Consider the following 20,978-nt stretch of genomic DNA (forward strand, 5'->3'; position numbering starts at 1 on the left):
ATGAATGTGTTTATTTCTAGCTAGAATATATAACCTGTAAAGAAAGTGACATGAAAAACTCCCAGAGCCTTAATTTAAGTTACACAGTATTAATTCTCCCTTTGTCCTTCACATCTCGCTCAGAATTTAGAAGCCCTTTAATGCCAGTGAATGGCTACAACATGGTGGGGTGGGTAAATAATACATTTGCAATGGAAGAATTAAGGGAGAGAAATCTTGAATATTGTTTTTAGCCTTCACAAAACCATCTGGCTGAGGGGAGCTGTCAAACAGGAATACTTAATACAATCAAAACCAATGCCCAGGAGCCCAGTAACCACTACACAGACTAAACCAGGTCTCTTTGCTGAACAGCTTAAGATGAATCCCTAGAAATCCCTTGGCCACAGATATTCAAAGCAAACTAAATAATTGCTAAGAAGAATCCAATTTACTGTTTTCTACAAAGGAAAAAATAACTTTAAAAATTAATGTCAAAACGAGCATTTAATCTCTGTGATGAAGCAGTCACTGCAACACTGTAATACAAACACTGGCAAAAACAGTGGCAGCACCAGAATAATAATAAACACAAGGATATTACTCAGCACTAATATGTTTTCTGTATCATTATAATTATATTAGTTCTTGCTCAACACATAGAAAAAAATTCCTTTTTGGTTATGGTAGGGGTTCCTTATGGCAGCAGAGATTCAACATACTTTTGGAATACGATCAAGCCCCAGAACTCCAGATTATTCTAATGTGGGCACTGAGCCTTTGCCTAGTTCAAGAACAGGTCAATAATTATGTTTTTTGTTATTGCCACTAACATGAACAGAAAGACAACTGCAGCCCTGACAGCAAGCTACTATTATAAACCAGGTAGTTTAAAGCAATATCTTGTAAATCCACTGTTAGTTAAAGCAAGCCAGGAAGAGAAAAGCCAGGACTGCTCAGTTGCTGTCAAGGAAACATGTATGACAGATAAAATGTCCTCTCTTGCTTTTGGTGCCTGTGGTTGGGGTGGAAAAATTAGACTTCATGTGGCTACTGGCTCTGATCTCACTAGCAGAGATGACAGGAGGAGGAGTGGAATTAAAAAAAATATGAAGTCCATCTAATAATGGATTGAATCTATCAAAACACTATGAAAATAAATCCAAAATGAAGTTACTTTTATAGAACCAAAAGCATACTGGAGAAGGTGTTAAACAAAACAGTGATTTTCCTTAATAACTTCTGGTTTTAATCACATCCTCAGCTCTAAAAAGCAAGCAGGGGAAAGCCTTGCCAATGCTGTTTGCTACATCTTCCCAAGGATGATTCAATTTGTAATTGCAAGGCACGAAGGTGGCAGCCAGAGAACAACCTTGCCCCAGATCCCCTGGCACTCATATTTCCCTTCTGACCTTCCAGTCCTGCTCCAGGCAATTGCTATTTCACTGTTCTGTGTGTCTCTCTATAAATAATGATTATCACAATGGAGTTTATTTCAAGCAAAAAAGTGCACTCTGCTTCCAGTCCTGACAAGTCAATGATGGGAAAAAAAAGAATAACTGAGGAAATTGTATCATATTCAATAGAGAGTCAGGCAGTTCACCTGTTATTTCCTTTCAGGAAAAAAAATAGCCTAGCAATTTTCTGATGAATACTGTTTAAAATGTGAACTGTTTGGCTGATATTCATTACACAGACTATGCTAAGAACATGGAAAGTGCATTACAAATGACTGAACTAATGCCACTTCTATATTTATCTTTCTTTTTGACTTCCTGTGAACTGGAGAAACAGTTTCTCTTCCAGAATCTTAAAAACCCAGGCATTCTCCATTGCACATTCAAAACAAAGGGAATTCAAATCAAGTTACCCAGAGTGCTTCATGTTTTGAGGCTTATCCATTCGCACTGCAAGCTTGATCTTCAGGTCTTGATCTGGGCAGTTTTTGGAAACAGTCATTTTGTGCCACTCTGATTGCTTTGGGCTGTTGGGAGTAGGGTGGAGAACAACCTGCAAGTGTCGAAATCAACAATGTTAAAAGGAAAAATTATTCACAAAAGGGGTTTTAATGTGGAACAAAAGCACAGCAGGTGAGCTACTCTTCCTCTAAAAGTCAGCCTGGAAATTTCTATTCCCATCAGTGAGGATGGCTTTTTATTGCTTTTTTTAGACTACAGTATTTTTAGAATGTAGACTACAGGCGTGATGGTGAACTGCTGTGATCAGCAAACCAGCAACAAGTTTCTTCTGAGGTTGCCCACTGCAATGCCCCTGTTTCAGCCTCACACAACTCAGTCATCCTCCATCCCTCCCGACATTTCCTGGGAGAGGTGTGCTGTTTCCAGGGCTCAGCTCTACCTAAAATGAGCACCTTAAATGAGCAACACCCTCAGACAGCAAGCCACAGAGTATCCTCCCAGAACTACACCACATTCACCATTTTCTCCTGGTGCTTCAATATGTGTCCTCAGAGGTAGCTTAACTCTATCCCCTCCTATTCCCTTCTTCTGGTTCCTTCACTCTCAGAAGTGCCAAACTCCAGCCCAGTCCATAATCTTGTATTTCTCTGCTCTTTAAACTTTACTGCTGAGTCAACGAGCTAGGGGCTGTTTTCCATCAAAATATCCTTGACACTGTTACCTTCTGATGAATGATTTTACAAATTATTTTATTGCTTCCTCTGAAGACTCAGGTTAACATCAGTAGATTCTTGACTTCACCCTTATTCATCAACAGTATTTATCACTTCTTTTATTGAATTAGACTGATGCTTTCTCTGGCAGGAATCTGGAGCTGTTATTGGTCTCATAGATAACTGAGCAACTCTTGGAAACATCACTCTTGGAAAAAAAACACATTTAAGCAAATCCTGAAGATGAAAGTGAGTCCTCTCTGCAGAGTGGTGTTACAAGCACAGATGGACCCAAACTCAGAGCAGCATCCAAAGACCCCCACTGTAAGGCACGGTGTGCAAGCACATAGACTTGTACCAAAACACATCTCTCAGTGAAGCAGCAGCCACTTAGGGTGTTTGAGATGCTCTCTACTTTGATTTCTAACTCCTTTTCATTAAAAGGAGCACAAACTTTGCTCAGCAGTGTTTCTATTCATGGCTCTTCCCCTCCCTGCTCTCAGAAGATGAAGTCTTGGCATCGCTGAAATCCGCGGGAGCTTTGCCACCGGCTTCAATAGGGCCAGGATGTATTCCCATGCCTTCAGCTGCCCATCCAGCAAGTCCAGGGCTTGGGAGCAATTTCCAGCTCTCCCTTCAATAAAAGTGGTGAAATGAGGAGTGCTGGCTGCTTGCCAATTTAACACTCGCAATAGAAAGTGGGCATTGTACATGCCTGGCAGAGCACAAAGCTGCTTCTCAAAGGGCAGCTGAGCACGGGTGTTTTTGTGTATAAAACCTGCTTCCCTCTGCTCTTCGTGCTGATAGGTTTGTGCCCACTCCAACAACTAAACCAAGAGCTTAACACGCTCCTAGTTCCATTATTTCATTATAAAAGAAACCCTGATGCAGCCTGAGCAGACACGCGTCATCTCTCAGCCGCTCCAGGCACACTGAGCATCCCTTTGATGTTGGGCCAACTGAGAGTGCTGGTGGCCATGGGCCAGAGGAAATCACCACCCAGCTCCTTGCCCTGGCCACTGATGGCCCAACCTCCTTCAGTCCACAGAAGCTCCAAGCAGAGGGATGACTTCCTGCTGGACCAGGAATTAAAGGGCATTGGTGGTGCTGGCTCATCAGCATTTCGGGTCAGGAGGGGTTGCTCTGGGGCCTGATGCTTTCTCCAGAACAAGATGCATATCTATTTGCTTCCCCAGACCAGCAAAGTCAGCACCATTTGTGGCTTTCCATTTGTGGAAACAAGACTTAGAAAGCAAGGGGGTCTATAGATAGTGCAACCATGCAGGGGAGTAAGCCCTGACTGGCATCATGGCCGTTGGGTGGAAAGCTCTGCTGATGCAGACTGAAGTGTCCCACATCACAGAAAAGGGCTGTCCAAAGTTATTCTGTAGCTGTGGGCCACCAGTCCCAAGTCCCTGGTTTAGGGACCAGAGATAAGGGGCAGATATGGGGTGGGGAGGGCGACTGATTCTGTGGCCAGAGCCCACTGGAAATTTGAGCTTTTTGCTATTAACACAATTGATGGGGGGAATGGACACCCACATTTTGCTCCCCAGTCCAGCCCCACTGAAACCACCAGTTCACCCCAGGGGTGCCAGGTTTTCCAGCCCATTGCAGTGAGTACCTCAGGCAGAGCTTTCAAAAGCTCCAACCGTGCACCGGCTGCTCAGCAGATATGAGAGCAGCTTAACGCTCTCTTGCCAAACTTAAATCCCCTCTTTTTTTTTTTTTTTTTGCTTCAGCATAATCCCCTTTTCTGCCTCAGGAATGTCCATTTCCGTAAGCAACTTCTAAGGCTTTCCGGACTGCCAATATTGCACACAAGATCCTCTGCCTGTGTGGAGAGCAGGCACAGCCAGCTGAAACGCTGCCACTAAAAACTCTCAACAAAGACAGCATGCGAGATGCACTCCTTTCCAGCAGTGGAGAACTTGATTTTTAATTTTTTTTTTCCTCCCTCCCTTCTCCTGAAGCTTGGCAAAAAAGCAGAGCACGTTGTGCTCCAAAGATATTTCCGTACAGGAGAGATTTCTGTAGGAAAGCAGAGCCAGGAGGAAAGATTATTAAACTCAAAGCCACCTTACCCTCCCAAGCTCTTTGTCCTCCAGAGCCAGCACTCCCGTGCTCTCTGTGAACAGCTTCACCTTCACTGCAGGAAGCGCGTGTGTTGTCGTGAAGTCTCCTTGGGTGCCCCAGCTGTGGAAATAAGGAGAGATGTTCAGCAACAACACCACACTTTGGGCATGCAGTGGTTAACCAAAAATGTTCTGACTGGCACAAACCAAAGTGGTTGGGCTGTTTGAGTGACAAGGACATAATAATCTTCTTAGAGAAATGCGGGACATATGTTTGGAAAACCCATGATGGTTCTTTGGGGAAAAAGAATATCTGGGAGTAGCACAAAACCAGATTTAAGAGAACTTTTTTATTTAGAAAGAACAATATGTCTCCTGCAGCAATAGCCTGCATAGTCACACCAGTTCTTGAGGATGAACCTGCAACTAGGACATGTGTAATCACTCATGCCTCTGCTCTTCTCTTGGCTTTCCAGGTTGACAGGGAGGTTTGTTTAGTCACAACTTAACCCAGGTCCTGTTTTCAGTCTCAGTTTCAGTTCAAGCCATTGCATGGGGTGTAAACCTGCATAGCAGGACATCATCTCCTTAGGGATGGGATGGCAGTGGCCAGGAAGCCACTCCACCTCTCCAACTACACAATGAACCGAGGCCACCATCTACTATTTGTACTTCATCAGTCATCCCCCAGGTGGTCCCTCAGCTTGGAAAGAAGTTAGGAAAGTAGCAGAGAAGACATGAAAATCCATTCTGCACCAAGGGGTAAAAAGTCATGATTCTTTTAGCTTTGAGAATTCACTGCTGCACTTCAAGCTTTGTTTCTACAGCTAAGAAAGTTAGGAACTTATTAAAATAAGCCCAGACAGAAACTTCCACACAGCACTAAGCAAAGCACTCCTAAAACCTTACTTGCCCTCATTAGTAGAAAACAACTTGGCTGAATACAAAGGGAAGAGGGAGGGCTGAGGAGCAGTGCCCCACCACAAGGAGGATGCTCCCAAAAACTCAGTCATGCAGAGGCCCAACATGAAACATGCAGATAAAACCTGTTCTTTTTTTGTTCTCTTTTCTTCTCTCTCTCTCTCTTTTTTTTTTTTTTTTTTTTTTTTTTTTTTAATAATTCATTGTGAGCTAGATTTCTATGCTGTTCTCAGACACCCTGAAACTTCACCACACTTCAAAATTCATGCAAAGTGTACAAGCAAGCCTGAGCAATAATCACATGGAAATACTTCTTGCAAACTAGAAGAAAACAAGAGTGTGCCACGAATAACACCTCGGATCAATGTGATGGAACACACACTGCCACCCAGGTGAGAGATGATACCATATCCCACTAACCACTTCTATTCACCCTTGTGCTATTAATGACACTTTCCCATTTTACACTGTCCTCAGACTAGGTCCTCTGCTGAAGAAGGGCAGTTCCCTTGAAATGACGGGGAAAAGGCTGAGAGGACACATGGTCCAGTGACCACACATTCTTCAAACATAAACAACAAACAGCAAGTTTTGTATTTGGAAAGTTATCAGGAAAAATAACTCCTTCCTGTGCTAAAGGAATATGGTTCTATGCTTTCTCTCCTCTGAGAAAGTTTTGTCCAACTGAACTGAGCAGATGAGCATGGTCAGTGCAGAGATGATTTAACAATCTCAGTTCATTTGTCATCTTTTCTCTGAAGTTTTCTTTCCTCCACTGGTCCACACATTCCCTCTTTTATGACGATGAATAACACTGACACCAGTGCCAGGGAGCAGAGGCTTGGCATAAATTATCAACAGCACTACCAGTCCAGTCAGAACCCAAATATTGAACCTTTTTCATGTGAAATCCATCAGCTACATAATAAATGTTTTAAACATAATTACCAAGAAACAATCTGATTTTCTAATTGCAGCTTCAGGTCACAGGTTATGTTTTCTCTCAGAAAAAAACCCTTTTGTTGTCACCAGGAGAATGATAATCTTGTTTTGGGTGTAAGAGGAAAAAGTAAGGAAATATCCAGTTTTACAGTGTGTATTTTGACAGCATCTGCTTTATAGAACTCATATCTCTGTTTACTATTAAAAAGCTCTTATTTGCTGAAGCATTCCCAGACCATATGTTATCAACAAATGTTACTAACCAAATACAAACAGTAATTTTCATTAGGTTTCCTTCATGGGAACAACATTAACCACAAAGGGAATAAATGTTTCAAACAACCGTAAACATAAATGGCAAACCCCTGACAACACTGTGGTGCTTACATATTCATACTCCCAAAACCCCCAAAAAGATTTGTGTCAATAAATAGAGACCCTCAGAGTTGGGTTTTGTGCAGGTTGAAGCCTGTGGTGATGTCATTAGTTACCATAGTGATGCTCAGCATAAGGCCATCATTCATGTCACTGAAACATCATTTGTATTCAACCTAAGTGTGCCATTTATCTGTGCTGTGTATTACATTATTGTTCAGAAATTTAGCTCTGAACAGTAGTTAGGTATAAGGATCTTCTGAGGGACTAACAATGTAATTGGTTGATTTCCACATTTAATAATTAAGCAGGTTATGACTGCGGGGTAATTATTTGTTGGGAAAGTGCCTTGGGACCCACTCTGGACAAATCTCATGAAGTAGACACACTTTATTGTCCCCATATCACAGAGATCATGCTGACACTTCAAAGCAATCATATATCTGTACACAAAGACAATGTCATTCTGGCCAAAAGGTAATACATATGTAGAAGCCACAGAAAAGAAGTAAAAAAGCAGAAAAATCCTGACAGTACTTTCTTAGTTAGAACCATATTAACTGTCTGAATCCCACTTGTAACCCTCAGCCCAGCACTTCTTATTGCCCAGTGCATCCCAAAACCTGGAGCTGGCCAAGAAATGCTGCCACACACAAAGGCTTTGGTGGAATTATCACCCTATTTATGGCATCTGTGCTGTTCAAGTGGTATCACCAGTATCTACCTCCACCTCCAGAGCTTCTAGTTAGGCATCAAACTTAGCATGAACAGCTAAAGTCTTCTGGCTGCAGAGCATCAGAGGATGACACATATCCCAGGTGCTAACTTGACAAATGCTGGCCCTTGTTTTACCTTTTACAAGCAAAATAAATAAATCACCATTGTAGACTTAGTGTGTAAGAGGGAGAGCATTGCCATTGCCCATCCAGGTGCCATGCTGCTCAGACCAAGCTGCTACCAGATGTTTCAAGCAACACATTGGCCATCTTCTGGCAAACCTTTAGGCTGACATTACTCAGCCCTTCCCAAGTTATGGACAAAACAAGTAAGACCACCTAGTGCCTTCATATTTCTAGCTGTTTTCCTCTACAATACCCCATTTATGTGGCCTCATCTATAATTCTCTCAGCTATCCTAGGGAGACATTGATTTAATAATTTCTATTCACCTCCTTAAGTTCCTCTAAGTCAAACTTTATTACCCATGACCTTCCCAATAGTGAACATCCATGTTAACACCCAGGAGAATGCACTAAATTCTTTAGGTCATGTACTGAGCTCTCCAGCAAGTCTGCTTAGCCCCTGCCTAATCTAACCCTTCTTCCATCATTGCCCTTGTAACTTGATCTGGCTAAAACATCGATGCCTGTGATTTTTATAAATAATGAACAAGTGCAACTGAATTACACTGCTGGGCCATGAATCAGCCCTGCTAACCAGCTTGGCCTGTCAGTGGGATAACATGGGAGCAGCTGGAGAGTGATGTGCTTTCGATGAGGCTGACATTTAAACATGATCTATGACCAGTTTTCATGGGCTTCAAAACTGCCAGAGGACATCTTTTTTTCCCCTCTCTAGACATATTTATGGAAACAGGTTTGCTTGACAGCTTGAATGGAATAAACATGAAAAAAGCAGATAATAAAAGTAAAAACATGTCTTAAAGGAGAGCTTAGCTCTTCCCTTGGAGGTTTCTTTCCAGGTGTGCATTATGCCCAACATACACAGCAGTATCCTGGGACACAGAAATAATGCTGGAGAAGCAGCCCTTCTGCTTTGGTTGCTACAAGTTTACTGGTTAAGTAGAAAGCCTTGGAGAAAAATATCCCTGCACATTGGTCAGATATGTATTAATTATTTCTTGAACTACCTGCTTAGTATTGGTTTTCAAACATAACTGAATTGGCATCAATGCTTGTCCCCTCCCAGGCCAGGAGCATGTCCTTGGGAACACATCAGCCATCCACCAGGAAAATGGCAATTCATTTAATCCATCTGGTGGTTTTTGTGGGTCTGAGTCTATATTTCACATGCCATAGAGAGCCTCAAGTGGAACTATGGCTCTGAGAAGAGGTTTTGATCTGCAGCTATCAGGAGAGAATGCTGAGACACGAGAGAGATTACAGCTGTAGAAAATCACCTGCCTTGGACTCCTGCTATTGTAATGAAGAGAGATTTAATTAATGGTTGGTGAATTTAGGCCTTAATTTGCCTCATCCTAGTTTAGAGACAGCAAGTAGATGACATGAAGCCTGCCCCAAAGGTGCCCTTGTTTTTCTGCTGCTGCAGGGGGATGCTAGAGGTGACTGCTGCAGGTCCACAAGAAAGATTTAAAATTACAGTCTCAAAGGATACAAAGAACCTTCAAAGTTTTTGCTCATGTAAAACTGTCATGAGATAGGAAATACAATTCAGGTGCTAAGAAAGTACCTTTCTACTTTGCCTGTAGAAACAGATTGCAACTGGTTTGCATCCTTAACACAGCTTAATGGCCAAGAGCTGCAGAGCCTCCTCTGGGATTCCTCCCATGGCAAGGGTGTGATGTGTTTACTCACCTTCAGAACAGGACAACCAAAGTGATCAGACACAGACTGACAACACAGCCTATTTTTGCTCACATTTGTTTCCTCTCCTCCCTTTCCACTGATGGAGCAGCCCTCCAGTCCAGTCCAGTCCCCTCGGAAGAAACTGAGTTGAAGTAGGAGTGACAGCACAAACAGATCTGATTCCTCTCAGACTTTCCTGTGCAGAGTTTGTGATGCTGGTAAAACCTGTTCCCACCAAAAAAGCCACAGCAGAGGCTGTACCTGCCTTCTTCTGTGAGGCCATGTCTCTGCACCAACCACTGGCCTCTGTTCTGATGGGACAACCCAAAGGCTAAGTGAATCCCTTCTTTCCTGTGATGTCCTAATTTCTGCCAAGCAATACTCTTTCTGCTAAAAAAAACATCATCAGAAATCATACTGCTTATGAAAAGGGTGTTCAGTTAGCCAAAAACACTACTGAATGCAAAAGCTGAGCAAAACCAGCAGGTGCCTGAGGACTGGGCTCCTCCTAGCAGTAGCTAAGGATGTCTTCCAACCTCCAGCATTTCATGGACCATCCATTTTTCATTCCCATGGCACCGAGACATGATGTAAATGTCATGCACTCAGACACCATCTTGCTTAACATGATGCAGCCAGCAGTACCAGACAGCAGACAAAAGGCACCATCTCTCCTTCCAGGAGCTGCAACTCCCACATCCTCAAACTGGCTATGGCACCACTCCGGCTGTGAGAAATATGTCTAGGAGAGAATCACATCTGCGTCGGAGTGTGCAAGGTGCAGAAGGAATAGGGTAAAGCTGACAGAGACTGCAGCAAAGCAAAGCCTGTGAAGGTTTGCTCTTGATCTGCTTGTGGCTCACAAGCAGTCCCCGCAGAGCCCAGTCCTGTGCCAGCACCGTGTCACTTGGCTGCCAGGACACCGCAGCCAAGAGGAGCTGCTGAGACCGACGACACAGCTTTAGGAACTGAAAAAAAAAAAAAAAAGATGATCCTTGCTACACATAAAACACAGAGATTGATTTCTGTTTCAAGAGCATAGTTGATGCAAAGGGGAAGTATTATGGGGAAGTTGACAGCAGGGATGGGAGATGGATTTCATCACATAATAGCTACCTACGGCCACGAGATGGCATTCCTGCCCTGGAGATGTCCCTCTGCCATGCCTGCACCGAGCCCAGGACCACACACTCCTCCCAGCCTGCTTCCCCCCAGGCTGTGCTTCACTGAAGAAATCCCCTGGTTGGTTTGGAGGAGAATTTATAGCAATGCTATTCACCACAAGCTTCGAGGTATTAACAGGGAAAATAAGTTGCGTGACTATTTGGAGTGATTTAAATGATGACTGATTTTCAAATGCCCTGTGCTCTCGCTTAATACTGTGATATTACAATTACAGGAGAAAAGCTCAGCAGGAGGAAATGGAAGTGTAAGCCCAGCAACCTTTTACTGGGAGGTCTGAAGTGAAAGAATAATTGTTTTTACAAGGGCTGCCTACGTATGTACTTTATCAGTAAATCTGCTTTGGATAAAGCACGAGGTAGAGAATTTCATTCATTAAATGGGTCTGCATGCATTTACTATCTGTGGTTCTTACCACTTCTTCTATAAGGTGACTGCAGCACCAAACCATGCCAATCAAAAGTTTCTTTTGGCCAAAGATGCTCCACTGAACCAGTCACAGCACTGCTCATTTCACAGAGCAATTATTTCAACCAGATGTGGTCCAATACTTCTACTGAAACTTATTACCCTGGAAGAAAACACAACTGCAAAGGGGAGCCCTGCAGGTAGTTAAGGACTTGTTATGATTTAGACTAACCAAGAACATGCACTGGCCACTGATGGAGAGACTTGGTGTCTCACAAGCACAGACAATAGAAGAGAAAAATCCTCTGCCTGGAAATACAGGTAACTGGGTTTGTGCCAACACAGTCTAGAACCTCCTTTATAAGATTCAGTAGAAGAGAGCAGTGAAGTATTTCCTAAATCTAAACAGAGGAGAAAATGGCACAAGATACCCTTCTAAAATCAGCTAAAAGAGCAACAAGAGGTGAGAGATCATCTCTTCTTGTGCCACCGCTCACTTTTTTGCTTAGGTGGCCCAGGACAGGAAGCTCACATCCACCCAGACACTTGGCATGGGCTTTACCTTGCCTAACATCTGATGGCAAGAAGCAAAGACATCCTGGCATCTCCAGGTTCCAGGGACACACAGCCACTAACACCATGTCCTTTGTTGCTGTGGGACATCCATTCCTAGACACGTGTGACAACAAATGCAGCAACCCCTGACTTGCAGGACTTCATCCTTCCTTCAGCAACCAGGGGCTGGTGGACATGATGAGGGATCCTCCTCCAGCTGCAGTGGCTGGGTAGCTGCTGTGATTCCCCTTCTGACCTCCCCTAAGCCACGGTGTGGGAGCTGTTGGGTGTGCTGTTGGCTTTATTTGCTTACAAGGTCTTCTGGCTTATGTGTGAAAGGCTGATGAGTTGTTTAGGACATTCCTGTGCCCTGGGTCCTGCCTTTCATGAACTTTTTCAGTCTGAAACACTTTCAAATTGTTCTGGACAGGGTTCAACAAAATCCTGCCTTGGTTCAGCCATGTTTTTTTTTTTTTTACAAGCCCCTCTCCCTGAGAATGCCTTGTCCTCTTTGCTTTTTGTACAACAGTACATAGCTCCCTTCAGGTGCTCTCACACATAGTGCTGTTGTTCATTGGGAGACCTAGGCCCTTCAAAAAGGCAACAGGCCTCTCTACCTTTGTTTCACGGAAAGGACAACTAAAATATTGAGAAATAACTGTCAAGGTTGGCCTTTGAATTAAATCATTCCCTCTTCCAGAGGTTGTCCAGGCAGGAGTAGGCATCCTACCATCTTCTTTGAAGCATGCTCTCTATCTTGCTACACTGCTTTGCAACCAGCAATAGCAGTAAACCTGATTAAACAATAATGTGCTCTACTTGTACACAGCACTTAATAAATAAACCAACAACTGGGCACTTTTCACATGCTTCATCCCCTGCCTTTCACTTGGCAAGTGATGTGCAGAACTTGTGCTAAGGCATGGCTTATTTTTAAAAACACCAAACACAGGTATTAAAAAAAGAAGACTGACTGTATCCCAGGACTTTTGTTCTGCATTCCTCTTCTTAATTTAGCACTGTTTCAGATCACTGAGTCCCAGTCTCATTTCAATGTCCTTTTGGTCTTCACCATCCCATCTTAAGGTTGCATGCATAGGAGCAATGAAGCAGACGGGTGTTGATGAAAATTGCCTTGGGCATCATCACACCTTCTGGAATACTTAAATTTGAATGTATGTGCTATCACAGGAATACATAATTCCTAAGTGCATCCAAACACTCAAGAAATTAGACAGCTGGCTACAAAAGAGAGACGTTTATCTGTGAAAGAGAAGGTGCATGAGCTCAGCCCTCACTAGACATCAGAGAATCTATGTGAAAGCAATACTATGTAAGCTCTAAAGGTCAGGGAAAACACAGCCAGAGCTTGCACTTACTTGATACCAGAGGACCCAGATACAAGAGGAAAGTCTATAGAAACAAGCCTTCATTATTCTTCAACACAGTTTCCAGTGTAACATTTATAGAACAGGAGAGAGGAGGGACCCCACACAAAACCTTTGGGAGCAGAACCATACCTGGGATCTCCATCTGCAGTCCCAGAAGATGCTGGCACTGACATTCAGGATGCTGCACCATGCAGTGTGGTCATCTGAGTGACAGTGTGGGTAAGGGAACAGCAACAGGGCCTTGCCTTTATTTTGGGGAAAATATCAGATGTTTAATCTTAAATAGATTTTTGTCTCCCCTTGGTCCCCAAGGCAGCAGCTGAACTGTGTAAGAGTCACTCCAGCAGAGCAGCTGCAAAGAAGCATCAGGAGAGGTTCTGAATTTCTAATTAAAAAGGCCACTAAACCACTTGCAGGAAGACTTCCCATAATAGATCACACGCTTGCACCTGGGTAATAACTTTTTAGTGCACTTTTTTGCTGTGCTTAATGACTTGCCCACAGTATCCACTTTCAAATATAGCAACGTCCTAGCATAAATCTCAGGAGCATTATGGAAATACCATCACACTCACACAGAGCAGGTCAAACAGAACTAACAGCAGAACCCTTGGGTGCAAAGCCATACACAGAAAACTGGCTCCTAGACATGCTAAATAGCTGTAAGTGAAGAAATCTTGTGTAAGGGGATTTGGACTCCATTTTGTACCCTTCAGCCCTAGACAGAGGGCTGAAAGCAACCCTCCTGAAGTTCCTGTCCCTGCCATTGTCACCTCTCAGCCCAGCAGCATCATGGGCTCAGAACATCTGCACTATACTTGCACAGAGCAAAGCTGAAGATCTCTCCTGGAAGACACTTGCCCAACAGATGCCCTGGGACAGATGACCCTGTGCTCAGTCTCACCCCAGGCATAAGGGTGGTATCTCAGAAGTGACAATGTCTGATGTTAGCTGTAACCCAAGGCTCAGTCACCTGCTTTGACACTTTCATAAGCCTCCTGGAGGTTTCCTGAGGTAAAAGAGCTGTAAACATCTGCACAGCTGTGCAACTAAATCATGCATGGAAAGGCAAGACAGTCAGTCTGGGTAACTAAGCTTATACTTAATGCTGAAATCACTGAGAACAGGAAGGAGGGAGGAAAAAAAAGGCAAAATGAGCAGCTAACTCATAAAATTCCCTTCTGCTTTGTTTTTTTACCCAGCATCATGAATTTTGCTTACACAGGGCTTAGCTGGGAATGCAAATCTAGATATGTATGACTGCTTAAAAGTGTGCTGCCATGCAGGTCTTCTGTCTGAGCTCTGCCACAGTGTGACAACTCTGCAACAGCAACAGCTCTGAGTGTAGCAGAGGCTCAGAGCTCTCAGGTGATGCTGGGCACTCCAAGGCAGCTGATTCTCTGCAGAGCCTGCAGCCACACCAGCAATGCCACAGGCCCTGGCCAGCCTCCTGGACTGCAGAACCACTTGTACCTGGAACAGACCTACCAGGCACAGCACCAACAGCTGTCTTGAGGGATGCACAACATGAATTATGAGCTACAACCTGCTCCCAATCACATCAGTATAAACCTCTTTAGTTTAGTGGAGTTAAATTAGTTCTCCATATAGAATATTTATTTGGAATTCATACTTGCAAGCTCATCTCAGAAGGCCCTTTTCTCGTTTTACCATGAGCATCACAGCATCTCCCAACTAACAGTGGCAACAAATGCTCTTACCATGTTCCTACTCTGTGAAAAGCCACTAAGCATCACTCCAAACTCCAGGACCTGAGGTAGGGGGTTCTGAATAAAAACAACAGATTTTTTCCCTTTTGCAAAGAGAGAGAGGGCATCCCTGCTTGACAGACACCCCTCCCACAGGGCTTCTCCTGGTGCTGTTCAGGGAGCATCCTGGTCACTGTGGGGGGAGAAAAAGGCAATAAAGAATGATCTTTTCTCCTTCAAAAATAAGCTCCATTCTCACTTCTCATACTCTGAACTACTCCACAACTCTTGCACTAATCCTGAAGAGACAGCTCTGCAAGGGGGGGGGATGTACAACCTCCAAATGTAGCCACTTCAAGAGTCAGAGGAACAGCCCCGTCCTCCATCCCTTCTTGGGCATGCCAAAATGCTGAGACAGGATGGACAGATTCTACTCCCCTCAAGTTATTTATTTCTTTTAACCCAAACGGTTCAGATCAGAATCAGTTCCCATCAACGCACCCAACTGTCACTACTGTGAGCCAGGGGAGAATGAGACCTAGCTGCATGCTGAAATATGTCCAGGTAAATAAAGAGCACTTCTTTATGAAGCACTTGGACCTTGCTGTTGTCTGGCTCTTTTTGTTGTCTTTTGCTCTGCTCACATCAGAAGAAGGTAATATGATAAGAAGATGAATCACTGGCACAGCCTGGAAGGACTGATACAAGCACAGGTCACTTTAAATATAAACAGCAGCCTCTTAAGAGACAGTAGGACAGGGGTGTTGTGGCTGGACCTTTTGTGCTATTCCCAGACCCCTTGGCAACCTTGTTCTCAGGCTTTACAAACACAGCTCCTGGAAAGGTTGTGTCAGAGTTGTGCAGAGCCAAATGTGGGAGAATCGTGTTTGTAATGGGATTTGGATATTTTGTAGAGACATCTGTGGGTTAGGGTATAATACAAAAGCTTTTTCTTACACAACTTATTAAAAGCATTACTAATACACTGCAAGCCTGATCTGAAATAACCCTTGCTATTTCAGTCTGGCTTTCTCTAGTACTGTGCCATCCTCTGCACCCGCGCCGAGGCAGATAATCCTCACATGAAAGGATTGGTCTTAAAATGTCAAGAATCCAACATAGAGCCTGAGAAGAAATAGAAGATCAGTATTTACTGCCATCCTGAGAGCCACATTTCTCACAGACAACTCATCTGATGCCCTGGTACACGCTGCTGCTAACCCTGCCTCTTCCTAGAGCTACAAAGATCAGTGTACTCCTCACCCCCAGGGCAGGCAGCATCCCTGCCAGAGCACACAAAACATGGGATGCTGTGGGGTTGCTCTCCCCTGGAGAGCAGCCCAGTGTGCTTTACCTAATCCAGTCCCTTTATCAGTGTTTTGCTTATGATAAAAAGTACACAAGCAAACACATTGTCAATGACCTCAGAAAGAGTGATGCCAGCATTTCATGAGACACTCCAGAAGGTGGTTTTGGCTGACCATGGGCCTTTTGTCTGCAAGGCAGAACAGCTCAAAAATGCACCCAGGACTTCTCTGAGCTGTTTCCCATCACTCCTCTTCTCACCAGAGTACCTGAGAGCCCTCAGGCCTTGTATGAAGTAACATGACAAACATGTGACATCAGGTTTATTTTTTCTTGAAGAGAAGAATGTAAGTGTGGTAAATTATTTTCACAGGGTTTAGGTTTTCTGTGTCTGGGAGGGGAAGCAGAGGTAAAGAAGCACTTCTAATCCAGAGAGGGAGAAAGAAGAAACTTTCTGTGATGGTTTCTGTGGAAGGTTATTCTGAAGTGTCTGCTTGGGTGACTGGTTTTAGAAGTAAAAAGTCCCAGGATCCTCAAGGAACACAACTGTCAATCCCAGTCTCCTCCTAAGGCTTTTCTACAGTTATCACCCCAACTGCTGGAGCAAACCAGAAGGCTTCAAGCCTGACATCTGAAGCCAGTGCAGAGAGAGGATGAGTGTGATGGACTTGCATAACTCATACGAAGCTGCAGTGTTCAGTGTTGGCTGCATTTTCCTGAGGGCTGATGGCTTCATGCCCAGACACTGTACATTTCATTATGATAAAAAGACCCACTCAATTAAAGAGCTCACTCCTGCAGCCCTTATTTTCAAAACAACACTTGTATAAAGGGTCCTATGGCTGACAGCAAGAAGCCTTGCATAAGAAAGGGCAGACCCTTTGAGCAAAAGTAGGATGATCAGACCAAGCTAAGCACGCACGTTTAACCCATCAGATGTTTTCCAGTAGGAGTAGTAGTAATTTCCCTTAAACAGAGCCAACTTTCTCCACTGAAGCAATAAAAAACTTAAGAGTGACAACTGCAGGTTCTTATGGAAATTTCCTCCAAGCACAGCTCTCCTACTTCCTTCTCTGAAGCAGGTTTTGAAGCCTTTTGAAAAGTAAGCCAGGCTGCAGCACTTTCCCTGATTGGGAATATTGTTTTTAAATCGCTTACTGCAGATTCCTGCTCCTCGCAGCGCAGGGCACAAAGCATCAGCAGTTTCTGTGCCTCAGCAGGAGGAAACCAGGGAGGGCAGGCAGTCTGCCTTCAGCTCAGCTCTCCTCCTGCCTGCATCAGCTGCTCTTGAGCTGCTTGCCTGCAGTGCTTGTGCACCAGCACGTCACACACCCAAGTGGATCTGGCTTTCCTTCCATGAGCTTGGGAAGCTCCCGGTCAAACAGTGCTGGGGGTCTTAACACTTAGTGGGAGTGGGATATGGGGACAGAGAGGGACTATCCCACAGCAGTCCCTCCTGCATTGCTCCTCACTGCCAGAGGAGGCTTTATGTCACCTTGGCAATGCTCCACTGTGAGGATGTGCACCGAGAATTGCATTTAAGTGTGAAATCCCTGCAGTGAACCAGAGGAAAACTGCCTCAAGTCCATACAGATAGTGTTTCAAGTTAACTAATCCCACAAATTGGAAAGGAAATAAGCCATTCATAATTTTCCCTTTCCAAACGAACAAAAAATAATCACTACTAGCAGGCTTGCAACAACATCTGGGTAAGACAAAAAAGCCAAAAATGAGGCCAAGGCTGGGGATTTGGGGACCAGATCAAAGAGGGCAGAAAAAGACTCTGCCCTTGAACTGGACCAAAGCAGAGTAGATTCAGACAAAGCTTTAATCGAGTGACTTGAAGCTTTCCCCAGCTCCTCTCTCCCACCCCTGGCTCTAGCCACTGGAATGTGTTCCTGCCAGCTGTCCCCCCTCCTTGTAGGACAGCCAAAACCCTGATAGTAAGGATGAGATTATGTACCTATACCTGATGGCACCAGTTCAAATGGACACTCAGACAAGTATTTATTTAAGCACATGCTTAACTCCATCCCTATTTAGCAAAGTACTTACGTATAGGCACAAATTTATGTCTCTATGGCTACAAGAGACATAAGCCTGTCATTAACACTTTTTTTCCCCCTCAGTCAGGGCTTATGTGCCATTCTTAGTCACAGGCTGACACTCTGCATAGGTGGAAGGCCACGTTCCTCCTCTGCTCCTCAGAGTCCTCTTTGGCATCACCATGCAGGAGTCAGAGCTGGCAGCAAAGACCTGGCAGCACTGAGATGGGGCAGAGGAGAGCATGGTGGGGAGAGCAAAAAAGGCAAAGCAAGACTTACGTTGGCTTTGAGGCTTCAGCCTGGTCAGTCTGCAGTTTCTCCCCACCTTCCACTTCCATGGTGCAGTAGACAATGCGGTTGGGGGCCAGAGATTTCAGGCCCTGCACTTCCATGATGACAACCTGCAGGGAAAAGAAACAGGACTGTAAGGGAAGCAGCCTCCCTCAGACCTCACTTCTGCTGCTGAACACACAGTCAGTGAGGCTTGCACAGGCTTTTGCAACAGAGAGGTCTGCTGCTTTGTGACAGTTCCCTACTCCTCTGTTCAGGAACACTTAGAAGTCAGGGTTTATTTGATCTTGCTGCTGAAGGCACTGTCTCTGGATTCATAGCCCTATTTTAAAATAAAACTGAAATGAATATTATAAAGATGCTTTTGGATGTCAAATGAGTTAAACTCTAAGACTGGACAACCAGCATTGTTAACTTTTGCATTGGCATGATGTATGTAACAAGAGACCACTTAGGAAGAGAAATAAACAGGGAACCACACAAAAATAGAATTTTCTGTTTTTAATGCATCCTACATTTTTTACCCCATCCTGGTAGTTGTTTTGACAATGTAACATAAACTCACTCACTGGCAGACAACAACTCTTCTGCATGGGTGTGCTGGTGATTCCTTGGAGTAAATGTCTTGCCCGGGCTGCAAGTACATTTGCACAGAACAATTAAGTTGGCTGAAAACAGCTACTGCAGCAACACTGGTTCCAGGACTGTGCTGGAGGTGACACCAGATCCCTGCAGCACCCTGCCTTCCCCTGGGCTGTACAAACAGAGTGCTGAGCAGAAAGTCAGTGCCCAACACAAAGAGCAAGCCAGCAGAGCAGGGTGGTTTCCACACAAACTGCAAGCCAATCTGTTCGGTGCATTCAAACCCTCGTAATTTTTAGCAGTTGTCCCAAGAGGAAGTGGGGCTTGAAATGAAACACAGTGACACCTCTAACAGACAATAATTAAGCACACTGATGTTTCTGGTGTTGCATTATTGTACTGGTTTCAGGGACAAGATGGGCTCAGGGGTGCTGGGGTACACTCAGTAAGAAGCTGCATGAAGAGGTGAGTTAACAATGCAGATTTTTGATACCCATCAGCACTGATGGGTATCCACTGATAGATACCCATCACCAGGGAATGCCAGGTTGATTATCTCATGCAGTTTGTTACAACAATATGGTGAGACACCAGAAAGGACACAGCTTTTGAACACAGGCAAAGCTTCTGCTACCTCTGAGAGGAACCATTCCTCATGAAGATCAGAAAGTGACTACTACCAACCTCTCTCGATCTGACTTCAGTCTGACCTGAGCAAAAGCTGGTTGCTGGCAGCTCTCATTTTCATTCCCACAAACTCTGTTGTGTGTGTGAAGCTCACCTCTAGGGAGAATGACAACACGACGTCTGACTTGGAAAGCTGGTTCTCGTTTTCTTCTCCCATGTCAATTATTGAGGTGTTGTGACTGCGTTTCAGCTTCTGCAGCTTGAACTCGGAGCCTCCTTTAGACACAGGCATGCTCTCTAAGTTTGCCATCAGGAGATTCACAGATGACTTCAGCTCCTCAATGTACATGTTTTCCATTTCTTTGGACACAAACTTGGGAAACTTGCGCTCCTTGGATTTGGAAACAAAAACAACGGAATTATTGTTGTGACAATCAGAGACCACTTGTTGCATGGGAGAATCCCCCAGGAGCATCTGCAGAGATGTGAACAGGGAACTTCCACAAACCAGATGACAAATTACACCTTGCCCCTGTGTAATGCAGACACATCATTGTTAGCTTCCCACAGAATTACCACTTGGTTCTTATCCAGCTTTACTGTTTCTTGCATACAGTTGTGTTTCATTCTTTTTTTTTTTTTTTTGTATCTGCAAATGGCCTTCTACATATATATGTATTCACAACTACAAACACTCCAGGCCAGATCCCAGCTGAACTTCGTGACTGACAGCATTTGATTACAGATTCAAAGGATGCTGACAGTTAAGGATTTGTTTTCCAGTCTCCCAAATGTTCCAGCTCTTTAAAAAACACTTCTGAGCAGTTGCTCCATTAGTTTTCTAGGTGGGAAAGGAGCCCAAGGAAGGAAAACCAGCAATGTGTAGGCAGCAACCTGTGGTCCCAACTGGAAAACAGGGTAAAACCCATTTTTTCACTGCTTGCAAGAGCCTGTGTTTCCCTCCAACAAGACAGCCTTTCACTGTGAGACCCTCCAGTGCTGCTGCTTCTAAACAGGACATTTAAACATTAAAACCAAAGGTGACAGTGTGAGCAAAATGTGACTCTCCCCAACATGTATTCTCAGCTTTGAGCTGCTGCCCATGCTCCATGCTCCAGCTCTCTTAGGATCACCAGTCTGAGCCCTATGCCTTCTGACAGCTCTGCCCATGCCCCGAATCTGCTCAGGGTTTGAACATCTCTCTGTGAGTTACAAGAGACTGTGCAAGGTGTACAACAGTGAGGCAGCATCTGCAGGCAGGGAACTCAAGGCTGATGTGTAAAGTATCTTTGTGGCAATTCATAATGTTGTAAAAAGCAGCCTGTAAAATGTATGCTAGGAAACAAGGTCATGTTTTTATTCTAGAAGATTATCATCAGGCTGCTGAAAAAAATACTCCACTGCACTAGTTTTT

The 20,978-nt window shown here is 44.2% G+C and overlaps 1 protein-coding gene across 20 annotated transcripts in view; it reads right to left on the reverse strand.

The window, feature by feature from the left end:
• CADPS (calcium dependent secretion activator) overlaps positions 1-20,978 on the reverse strand; it is a 203,323-nt gene that overhangs the window by 106,402 nt on the left and 75,943 nt on the right. For all 20 annotated transcript variants that reach the window (XM_071756190.1, XM_071756188.1, XM_071756187.1 and 17 more), the window contains exons 5-8: positions 19,719-19,955; positions 18,344-18,465; positions 4,696-4,807; positions 1,850-1,989 (exon numbers count right to left, since the gene is read on the reverse strand). In XM_071756190.1, the coding sequence (XP_071612291.1) occupies positions 1,850-1,989; positions 4,696-4,807; positions 18,344-18,465; positions 19,719-19,955 (611 nt within the window). The remainder of the gene's footprint in view (positions 1-1,849; positions 1,990-4,695; positions 4,808-18,343; positions 18,466-19,718; positions 19,956-20,978) is intronic.

This window comes from Heliangelus exortis, chromosome 12 (genome assembly GCF_036169615.1).
Source record: "Heliangelus exortis chromosome 12, bHelExo1.hap1, whole genome shotgun sequence".
In the NCBI taxonomy this organism is placed as follows: Eukaryota; Metazoa; Chordata; class Aves; order Apodiformes; family Trochilidae; genus Heliangelus; species Heliangelus exortis.